Genomic DNA, 12568 nt, shown 5'->3' with positions numbered 1-12568 from the left:
AATAGCTTGTTGAGAAAACCACAATTGCTCAAGAAGAATTTTGGTCTTCGTCTAAAAGAGCCTGCAATTTTCGGTCCTCAATCTTCTCAAAATTTCTGGTCCTTTGAACCTTTTCAATGGCAAAGAGAAAAGGCTTGTTGAGAAAACCACAATTGCTCAAGAAGGATTTTCGTCTTCGTCTAAAAGAGCCTGCAATTTTCGGTATTCAATCTTCTTAAGTTAATTTTCCCACTACTTGTCCGACAGTTCAAAATTGCTGACTTTGCATCGAAGAGAGCTATCCCTACACATGATTTCCTATAAAACACAGCCAATTTCTTGAAATTAAATAATTCTGGAATTGTACATATTTAATTTGGTTTACTATGAGTTAAAAATTATATATTTCTTAATTTACTATATTTTTAAATTTCAAATAAATCCATAAATAATATTTTTTGCAATAAGAACTTGTCCTAATTCTAGTTAACAATGTTTAAAAAACTTTATGTTTCGAGGAATTAAAAAAAAACAACTCGATAAGTTTCATTCTTTTTATTAATGTTTTTTTCCTTTATATATTTTAATTTCAATAAAAATCTTATCTATGGTATATCAAACCCAAAAGGTCATACTTTAATTTTTGAATCGTTCAAAAGAGTTAGAGTTGAACTATTTAGTAAAGAGTGGTTTTATAACTAAACATTACTGATTCACTGAAAGTGCTTAATGAGCTATTTTTTATAATATCAGATTTTTGTTTTCTGTTCAAACTCAATCCTCATTATGCATTATTTTTTTGTAAATGCTTTCTTAAATTAAGGAATAAAAAGATCAACAAACATTTTTTTTATTTATAATATAAACAAAATACTCAATGTAAATTAATTGTTTTTAAAAAGTTTTGTTTTTTTTTGTTTACATATGAATTATGAACATTACTATGTTAGAACTAAATCGGATAGGACATTTAAACAACAATAAATTATTAAACTAAAAATATACATTCGAGATTTTAATAACATTGCTCTTATTATAGATATAACTATCATTGTTAACTACTTATTGATTATAGTAAATATTTTAACAGCGTCTCTTTAAAACTATTTAATTTGTAAATACATAGTCTTAGAATTAAAAAAAATATATGAATGTATACAACTATGAATCTTTATTCTATGATAATATTTTACTTTCTTTTTGTGAATACGAATAAGAATTTTATTGATTAAATTTTAGAGCTTTATTGGAAACTTAACTAAAAAGAAATCTACCATCATTTTTGGCTAAGATCTCTCGAGATGATGAAAATTATTAAGCCCCGACTTGACTTGAAATGTTTTCAGACAAACAAAATATTTTAAAATACAAATTGAACCAAATTCCTTGTCCATTTGTTTACTGGAATTCATCAAGATCTTCTAAAAAATGTTATTTTAAAAGTGGTTTGATAGAAGATTTAATGACTTGCCAAATATTTGAATATGTCTCTGTGTTTGAAAGCCAATTTTTTAAACTCTCAATAATCATTTAAGTCAAAAAATAGAACATGGCAATATTTTTGAAGAGTTGAAGAGACTAAATTACAAAAATATAAAATAGTACGTATAAAACATCTAATAATATTCCTAAAAAAAATTTGTTGATATTTTTATAGATGTTTGATTCGAAGAAAAAAATATAATATACAAAATAAATGTTTTGTATGTTTTCGGAACTTAAATTTATTGTTTTGATATTTCAGTTCCAACAAAGCTCATAATTTCGTTTGTATCATGTTTATTATTAAAAGTGCCTTATTTATAATTAGATACATAATTCTTAAAGTCAACTTTAAAAAACCAACAAATAAATGCATCATATTGCTTATTAATCCGGTTCCGGGTTCACGATCCAGGAATTTGTGCTAATATAGTTCTTTTTTACAAATGTAACTTATTTTGAGCATTCAAAAGAAAAAATTCCAACAATTTTTCATTTTGTTGTTGTTAATAAATGGGTACAGTCTCGTCTTCACAAGTTAAATCACATAAATATACATAAATAACATTATCCTGTCTTAATAATTATAAAAAGGGAAAGGCAGTGGGATTTCTATATTTCAATTTCATTTGGTGGACATGATTTTTATAATTTTAATATAATATTTTTACGTATTTATTTTTATAATTATTTAATTTGTAACTCTTGCACGAAAAAATTTATTTATTTTAATACTCGTGTTTGATTCTAATTATTAAAATTACATTACATTACATTTTGTTTTGATCAAACGGTTTATTATAATTATATAGGTTAGGTATATTAATAAAAATATTCAAGCAATTAATTAAATTGACTAGAGTCTTGCATAAAAGATGACTTCTTTCGTAAAGAACGTAAATTATATCGTATTATCATAAAAATTAATAAAAACATTGACAAACAAAATCATGTAAGATGTAAACTTAAAAATAACTTCCTTAAAACTGAAGTTAAATAAAGCTAAAAAGTCATTGGAATCATTGAATCTATATCATTTTTAGAAAATATGAATTTTTTTTAAAGTAACCCTTTTCTTTTATTTTTTTTATTTTTTGAGGTTCTTCTTGCTCCCTTAAAATTCTAAAATGAATTTTAAAATAATGTTTTATAAATATATTATATTTATAACTAAAGTTTTATTTTTTTGTTTTAATTTATCGCTATGAGATTCACATAGTTTAGTTGTAGCTCCAGGATAGGGGAGGCTGCTGTACCACTTCACCGCCTTTCTGACATCGTCCGTGTTTTTTAAGATAGTTGCCGAATTCACAGGTCGGTGGCTTGCAACGGCCTTCAATAATACATCTTTTGGAAAAGGATTTATTTATATTAAAAAATATAATATTGAGTATAATATTTTTGTGATACTCACTTTCTGTCTATCATTGAAAAGTGTTCCATCCCACGTTTAAGGTAGTTACATCCTATGTTACCGGATGAGCAGTCGCACCTGCAAATGCCGTCCTCTTGAAGGATTTTCTCAAACAGTTTTGGACAGTTGCAGTCTAGAACGGTGGCTTTTCGCATCATCGGTGCTGCATCGGTGAAGGAATGCATATAGTGTCTCGACTTATCAACACAATGACACTCGGTGTGGTTGACGAAAGTGTGTCGCTCAATAGACCCTTGCTTCGAATTAAAGCTTTTAACCTTAAAAAGACATTGTTTTAGGTTCAGTTAATTGAAGATGATATTAAATGTAAGAAAATAGCAAACATTAATATTTCAAGTGAAATTATTGGTCACTATAAGTTGATGATGAAAATATAACCAATGTTCTTCTTTTTATTGATTTATATCTTCAAAAGTTCGTTTTATAAGAAAGAGCTCGATAAAGAAAATGGGGTTCATTCGTCTATTTCACAAGAGCTTCTTCTAATCCGCTTAAGATTCAAAGGTAAGTGGCTGGTGAAATAAAATCTTCGTCGGCTTTGATTTCAGGTGCTCATAAAATATTAATACTGTGGGTGTGTACCTATACATAATGTCTATCTAAAAACAAGGTTTGTTAATTAAGCCCATCAACTCAAATATTTCTATTTAAATTACATCTGACGAAAAAATGCACATCATTTTCAAAAAGGCCAAAAGAAAAAATATATCTTCAATTTATTTTTAACTTAAGAAGAACCTAACAGTTATTTTACCTTAAAGGTGATGAAACATTACAATTTATTTACACAATGCAACGGCTAATGGCCCACCTCCATTTTTACGAATGGCTATTTAGGTATTGTATTTTTTGTATTGTGGGACGAGTGGCGTATTGATGGTTATAAAGCTTGAGGCCTTTTAAGATTGAGTTAACAAATGAAGTTGTTTCAGATTTTCAATTGAGTTGTTAATGAACAAATTAGATTTTTTTGTTGGTCATAGAATGACCGGTTGATTGACATCAATCATTAGTTCTTTGTTTTTGAGTTGTATATTTATTTACGGCTATTAATATCAATTTTTTGAATAGATGCAGCTGAAAATGAGGTGTTTTAATATTTGTGCTTTTTAAAATAAGTGTTTTTGGTCTGCATTTCTGGTCACTATTTCTTTTCAAAACCACTATAATGTGATTTGTTTATTGTTAAACTAATATTTTAGAAACAAACAAAACATTTAAACCGGGATTGTTTTTTAATGTCGTTTCAGTTATTTTGAATTTGAATTCATTCTTTCTTTTTTTGGATCAAAATATCTCAAATTCGGTAAATTCACGCCGAGCTGAGCACTGAGCAGAGTCTGAGCGAACAGAGTAGACAAGAGTTCTGAGCAGAGTATGTTCTGATTTAATTATGAAACAACTTGAGCACTAAACTGTCATGATTTTTAAATGTCAAATGTAAGACTGTCAAACGTAAATATTTGTTAATCAAGAAAAGTAAGATTCGTTTATTGTTCAACAAAAATGGATAAAGAAATAATTTTAAGGCAAGCATTTATAGTTTGTTATTTGATGATGAAGAAAATGCTAAGGAAATTAACTCAAGGCGAATTATAAAAAATGAGAACTTTGTCGAAGAAGTGGTGTCGAGATTCACTGACAAGACTCTCAAACAACATTTTCGTTTGAATCCCATTATATTTGATATGTTGCGCCAGTAACTTCTTGCCATGGAACAACACAATTATGGACCTGGAAGAGAATCGATATAGAAAGAAAAAAATTATGATAACTTTATCGTACTTAGGCAATCCAATATCAAATTGTTTGTGTTCAGCATTTTACTCTGTTAACTCTGTTATTTTATTCTGAGCTCTCAGAGCGCACTCTGAACATGTTCAGAACTAAAAAAGGAAGACGAATTTGAAGCTCTAAACGATCACACAATTTTGTGTTGAAAGTTCGATTTCTGCTCTGAATTAAAAAAGAAAAACGCCAATTGCATGCCCGTACGTTTGTTATACGTAAAATTAAAATTAGAGACGCCACCACAAGTTTTTGGTAGACTGGCTCAACCACAAGGACGAAAAGTCAAGGCCTGCATCAAATTACTTAAGCTCGAAATATTAGCTGAAAATCGGTTTTGCACCACTACTGTAGCTAGCTCGTATACGTCTTTTTGAGGTGAGGAATGTTCGTTAGAGTGATAGCTTCATCAAAAGAAGATTTGCAAAATTAAATGTCAGACCTTGCCGACCAGCTCCCGTTTCCTCGAATTGCTTCCACAGCACCGTAAAGGGAGATTTCGTTTTGCCATATATATTATAATTTAGGAATGTCCTATTCTCAGATGAAAGCAGAACTTGTCTATGAAGCCCAGATGTATGTCAGCGTGTCCGAAGGCGAAAAAACGAAAAGTTTGTTCCATGCACGATAACTGAAACATGAGAGCATACAATGGTTTGGGAAGGCATCAGCTAAATGAAGCTAGCATGGATCTTGTTGTGCTGGATAAAAGCAGTGTTCGTGCTCCTATAAGGATGGAAACGTTTTTCAAGGACAACTTTTGATTACTACATGACAACAATCGCTGCCATCCCGAACATTTTGGAAACTTTATCGAAGAATTTAGGACATCCACAAAATACGTTCATGTATTGTTCATATTTATCAGGTAGGTACATAATATATCATATCATCGATAACATCAAAAACTTAACCACGCTTATAGTTCTGGTATATGGAAAATAAATAATATTGGTTAAAATGGTATTAAGCTCCTGTATATAAATTATAATAATATCCCCTCTGTAAAATCAACCCCTTTTACATTAACCTAGAAACCAAATTGGATCAAAACCAGAAGATATACAAATATATGCTAGGCTATGCTATGCATGCATACAAAAACAAGCACCCATAAAGACTACCTATATGCATATTAAATTATTTACCCTACTTTGAAAGATGGCAAAACCGTATTATTAAATAAATATTTGCACCTCTATACGTTGGCTTTGCATTATAATGTTGTATAGGTCGGTGGTTGATACACCAATTAACAGTTACATTCATAATTAAAATTTATCCCTGTAATACGCCTGTCTATATTCATTGCTATTCTGTGTATAATAAGTGGTTAAATATTCATGAACATTTAAGTGAACTTTGAAACAATTGCTATAGAGCTTCCATGTTAAAGCGCCAGATATTTTTCAAATTCAATTTTAGACTTTAGTGCGTTGCAATGCACAAACGAGTATGTTGACGTGATTAGACGAACAAATAAAATGAATTTATAAATTTGATTGATTATATTTTAAAAGATATCAACAAATTTTAGGTTGAAGCATATTTTCCGTAAATTAACTTTTTTATCAGCTTGAAAAATGTGCATAGCTCAGAGGATATTGGGAGGGCTGGGCCTGGGCACTGCTTTTCAATTTGTAAACTTATTTCTGTTTTCTATTATTTATTATTATTTATTTTCATTCCATTATCTATGTACAATCTTAATAATGTTAACATAAGTATTTATTTATCATTCTATAGTTGAAAACTAGAGGCGAATTAACCATGTCAGGAAATTTAAAACATATGCATGAAAAAAATGAATATTTGAAATATTTTTTACATGCAAATAGCAAAAAGTTAAAAAAAAAATAATAATAATTATTAAATGAAGTAAAACAAAAATTGAAAAGAAAAGTAAATACAAAGCTAAAAAGTTATGCTATAGTGAAAAACAGATTTTTGACCATCTGTTCTGTTCATTTCAAAGAGCCATCTTTTTACTGATTTCAAAAATAAATTAGGATATTGAAGTTTTTTAGTTTCAAAAGGCAATTGATTAAAAGGTTTAGGTGCTGTTGCAGTGTAAAAATTAGGGTATTGAGTTTCATTACTTTTTGGAATATGAACTAAAAACAGAGTGTTAATTCTCAAGCTATGTGTATTTGAGTTTCTGAGTACCTGACTGTATCTACTTCTCATGAAATAAACTTTGAGAACATTATATACATAAAAAGGTTTCAATGGCAAGATACGACGATCTTGAAATAAAGGCCAACTACTTGTTAACCTTGATTTCTTACAAATGATTCCAACAATATGTTTCTGCTATGTAATTTTGGGATCAAGCGTGTTTTGATATGCACCTCCCCAACTAATTATTCCATACTGTTGCTTAGAATGAACGAGCCCAAAGAATATTGTTGTTAATAGATTGTTTGTACAAGTTCGTTTTAAGAACATTTTACGTATTACGGACATTAAGTTTTTTTTTTAATTCCCTAATATGTTGCATCCAATTTAAATTTTTGTCAATTGTAACTCCTAAATATTTACAACTATTTTTGAATTCGATTTCAAAACAATCAATGGAACAAGGTGTCATAAGTTTAAAGTTGGATTTTCCACAAGAATGTGTAGCTTAGCTAAGTTTCTTACATGTCCCTGAATGGAAGATAAAATTACAGTCCTAGATTGGAGCTGTTTTTTTTTTTAATTGTAGGGCATTATTTTTGTTTTTTTTTTCACTTAAAATGAGCTCATGCCTAGAAAACCATTGGCTTAGTACATTTAAATATTTTTGTAACATAGCGATCAGTTCAGATGTCTTGCGGATAAAAAGGAAGCAAACTAATCGAAAACCGGACCTCTAAATCCAGCTTTCAAATTTTTCTAAAAGGATCTGATGATTGACCTTCAAACACTTCAAACACTTATATATACATATATATATTTTATTGTAGCAGTAATTATTTACATTTTTTCTTATAATTATATTGCACAATTTACAGAGATTTAGTATAACCCTACTTTACTTCTGAAAAAAATAACAATTTTATATAAAATTATCACAGTTTAACATAACAAACAAATCGAAGGAAAAAGCTACAAAAAAAAAACTTCTTCAAATTTTTATGAAACATGGTTATCCAAGATTGGAGAGAATAGGAGGCTGGGAAGCATCGAAAAACGCTAATCTCAAAAATGCTTTACAAGTAAATAAATAAATACAATCAAAATAGAAAAAGGAAATATGTTAACAACCAAAAATAGATAGATAAATAAATACATAAATAAATAAATAAAAATCAAACAAAATAAATAATTACAATAATAATTAGAATAATAAACAAATAATCAAATAAACAAATGCATAAACATTTAAATAAATAAAAACAATAAAAAGAAAGTAAATATGATAAGATACAAAAATAAATAAATAAATAAAGAAAGACAGAAATAAATAAATATATGTATATATTAATAATAATAAATAAATAAATAAATAAATAAATAAATAAATAAATAAATAAATAAATAAATAAATAAGTATACAAAAAAATAAATAAATAAATAAATAAATAAATAAGTAAATAAATAAATAAATAAATAAATAAATAAGTACTAATTAAAGCTTTAACCATTTTTTTTTTAAGTTTTTATTTTTACATATTTTTTTTTTATAGTTTCGTGTTTTTTTTTTAATTTTTTTTTTGTTTTTTTTTTTTTTTTTTTATTTCTAAATAGCCAAATTTGAGATAAGGTGGTTTTCCGATAGTCTGCAAGATGCATTATATCGCTCAAACAAATAACTTGTTCTAAATGAAACTTTTTCAATTTTGGCAAGTAAGTGGAGATCTTCCGTAGAATAGTGCCATGGCAGATTTAACATCATTTTTAGTATTTTATTTTGGGTTCTTTGTAATCGAAGTAAATGGCTATTAGCACATTTACCCCAAACAGGTGACCCATATAGCATGATACTTTGAAAGATAACCTTAAAAATGATGAGCTTATTTTCAACACTAAGTTTTGATTTCCTGTTGATAAACGGATATAGAATTTTTATAGCTAAGTTCACCTTTTTGATTGCTTCTTGTATATGAACACCAAAAGTAAGTGTTTTATCTAGGTGTACTCTTAAATATTTAGTACTCGATTTCCATTCTGTTGGAATACCACTAATTTGAAGCATATTGGCGGGCAAAAAACAAGCTTTTCTTTTTCTAGTGAAAAAGACGGCTTGAGTTTTCCCAGCATTTATTTTAATCTTCCAATCCTTAAAATACGTTTGCACAATATTCAGCGCAGATTGCAAGTTGGTTTCGATGTTAAAACCAACTGAATCTGATGAATACAAACACGTATCGTCTGCAAAAATAGCTGATTTACAGTTTGTTAACGTCGGGAAATCATAAGTAAATATGGTATACAAAACAGGACCAAGAACTGATCCTTGTGGTACACCTGCAAGGATTTCATATAGATCAGAGTAGGAACCGTTTACTGATACTTTAAAAAATCTTTCAGCTAAAAAGGAATTTATCATTTTTATAATGAAAATTGGAAAATCCAGAACTAAGAGTTTGTGGAGAAGGCCTTTATGCCACACAGTGTCAAAAGCCTTCTCTACATCTAATAAGACCACACCAGTGCTTTTCCCTACTGCAAAATTACTTTTTATGTCATTCGTTATTCGATGCACTTGATGCACTGTGCTATGACAACTTCTAAAACCAAATTGTTCCGCTGGAAGGATGTTATGCTCGTTCAAATGCAAAACTATTTTATTTTTTATGAGTTTCTCAAGACCTTTACTCAGAGAATTGAGTAAACTAATAGGTCTATAGCTAGAACTTATAGAAGGATTTTTTCCAGGTTTTTGAATGGGAATTATTTTTGCTATTTTCCATTGACTGGCTCAACCACAAGGACGAAAAGTCAAGGCCTGCATCAAATTACTTAAGCTCGAAATATTAGCTGAAAATCGGTTTTGCACCACTACTGTAGCTAGCTCGTATACGTCTTTTTGAGGTGAGGAATGTTCGTTAGAGTGATAGCTTCATCAAAAGAAGATTTGCAAAATTAAATGTCAGACCTTGCCGACCAGCTCCCGTTTCCTCGAATTGCTTCCACAGCACCGTAAAGGGAGATTTCGTTTTGCCATATATATTATAATTTAGGAATGTCCTATTCTCAGATGAAAGCAGAACTTGTCTATGAAGCCCAGATGTATGTCAGCGTGTCCGAAGGCGAAAAAACGAAAAGTTTGTTCCATGCACGATAACTGAAACATGAGAGCATACAATGGTTTGGGAAGGCATCAGCTAAATGAAGCTAGCATGGATCTTGTTGTGCTGGATAAAAGCAGTGTTCGTGCTCCTATAAGGATGGAAACGTTTTTCAAGGACAACTTTTGATTACTACATGACAACAATCGCTGCCATCCCGAACATTTTGGAAACTTTATCGAAGAATTTAGGACATCCACAAAATACGTTCATGTATTGTTCATATTTATCAGGTAGGTACATAATATATCATATCATCGATAACATCAAAAACTTAACCACGCTTATAGTTCTGGTATATGGAAAATAAATAATATTGGTTAAAATGGTATTAAGCTCCTGTATATAAATTATAATAATATCCCCTCTGTAAAATCAACCCCTTTTACATTAACCTAGAAACCAAATTGGATCAAAACCAGAAGATATACAAATATATGCTAGGCTATGCTATGCATGCATACAAAAACAAGCACCCATAAAGACTACCTATATGCATATTAAATTATTTACCCTACTTTGAAAGATGGCAAAACCGTATTATTAAATAAATATTTGCACCTCTATACGTTGGCTTTGCATTATAATGTTGTATAGGTCGGTGGTTGATACACCAATTAACAGTTACATTCATAATTAAAATTTATCCCTGTAATACGCCTGTCTATATTCATTGCTATTCTGTGTATAATAAGTGGTTAAATATTCATGAACATTTAAGTGAACTTTGAAACAATTGCTATAGAGCTTCCATGTTAAAGCGCCAGATATTTTTCAAATTCAATTTTAGACTTTAGTGCGTTGCAATGCACAAACGAGTATGTTGACGTGATTAGACGAACAAATAAAATGAATTTATAAATTTGATTGATTATATTTTAAAAGATATCAACAAATTTTAGGTTGAAGCATATTTTCCGTAAATTAACTTTTTTATCAGCTTGAAAAATGTGCATAGCTCAGAGGATATTGGGAGGGCTGGGCCTGGGCACTGCTTTTCAATTTGTAAACTTATTTCTGTTTTCTATTATTTATTATTATTTATTTTCATTCCATTATCTATGTACAATCTTAATAATGTTAACATAAGTATTTATTTATCATTCTATAGTTGAAAACTAGAGGCGAATTAACCATGTCAGGAAATTTAAAACATATGCATGAAAAAAATGAATATTTGAAATATTTTTTACATGCAAATAGCAAAAAGTTAAAAAAAAAATAATAATAATTATTAAATGAAGTAAAACAAAAATTGAAAAGAAAAGTAAATACAAAGCTAAAAAGTTATGCTATAGTGAAAAACAGATTTTTGACCATCTGTTCTGTTCATTTCAAAGAGCCATCTTTTTACTGATTTCAAAAATAAATTAGGATATTGAAGTTTTTTAGTTTCAAAAGGCAATTGATTAAAAGGTTTAGGTGCTGTTGCAGTGTAAAAATTAGGGTATTGAGTTTCATTACTTTTTGGAATATGAACTAAAAACAGAGTGTTAATTCTCAAGCTATGTGTATTTGAGTTTCTGAGTACCTGACTGTATCTACTTCTCATGAAATAAACTTTGAGAACATTATATACATAAAAAGGTTTCAATGGCAAGATACGACGATCTTGAAATAAAGGCCAACTACTTGTTAACCTTGATTTCTTACAAATGATTCCAACAATATGTTTCTGCTATGTAATTTTGGGATCAAGCGTGTTTTGATATGCACCTCCCCAACTAATTATTCCATACTGTTGCTTAGAATGAACGAGCCCAAAGAATATTGTTGTTAATAGATTGTTTGTACAAGTTCGTTTTAAGAACATTTTACGTATTACGGACATTAAGTTTTTTTTTTAATTCCCTAATATGTTGCATCCAATTTAAATTTTTGTCAATTGTAACTCCTAAATATTTACAACTATTTTTGAATTCGATTTCAAAACAATCAATGGAACAAGGTGTCATAAGTTTAAAGTTGGATTTTCCACAAGAATGTGTAGCTTAGCTAAGTTTCTTACATGTCCCTGAATGGAAGATAAAATTACAGTCCTAGATTGGAGCTGTTTTTTTTTTTAATTGTAGGGCATTATTTTTGTTTTTTTTTTCACTTAAAATGAGCTCATGCCTAGAAAACCATTGGCTTAGTACATTTAAATATTTTTGTAACATAGCGATCAGTTCAGATGTCTTGCGGATAAAAAGGAAGCAAACTAATCGAAAACCGGACCTCTAAATCCAGCTTTCAAATTTTTCTAAAAGGATCTGATGATTGACCTTCAAACACTTCAAACACTTATATATACATATATATATTTTATTGTAGCAGTAATTATTTACATTTTTTCTTATAATTATATTGCACAATTTACAGAGATTTAGTATAACCCTACTTTACTTCTGAAAAAAATAACAATTTTATATAAAATTATCACAGTTTAACATAACAAACAAATCGAAGGAAAAAGCTACAAAAAAAAAACTTCTTCAAATTTTTATGAAACATGGTTATCCAAGATTGGAGAGAATAGGAGGCTGGGAAGCATCGAAAAACGCTAATCTCAAAAATGCTTTACAAGTAAATAAATAAATACAATCAAAATAGAAAAAGGAAATATGTT

General features: G+C 28.9%; 1 protein-coding gene across 1 annotated transcript in view; it reads right to left on the bottom strand.

Annotated features, from left to right (window-relative positions):
• Window positions 1–519: 519 nt before the first annotated feature.
• The window catches only part of LOC129950907 (uncharacterized), an 87708-nt gene continuing 75659 nt past the window's right edge, over window positions 520–12568 (bottom strand). Inside the window, exons 4-5 of the mRNA XM_056062846.1 lie at window positions 2876–3153; window positions 520–2808 (exon numbers count right to left, since the gene is read on the bottom strand). Of these exons, the coding sequence (XP_055918821.1) occupies window positions 2682–2808; window positions 2876–3153 (405 nt within the window). The 3' untranslated portion in view covers window positions 520–2681. The remainder of the gene's footprint in view (window positions 2809–2875; window positions 3154–12568) is intronic.

Source organism: Eupeodes corollae, chromosome 3 (assembly GCF_945859685.1).
Source record: "Eupeodes corollae chromosome 3, idEupCoro1.1, whole genome shotgun sequence".
NCBI lineage: Eukaryota > Metazoa > Arthropoda > Insecta > Diptera > Syrphidae > Eupeodes > Eupeodes corollae.
The sequence above is the reverse complement of the archived record's forward strand: the minus strand, read 5'-3'. Positions and strand labels throughout refer to the sequence as shown.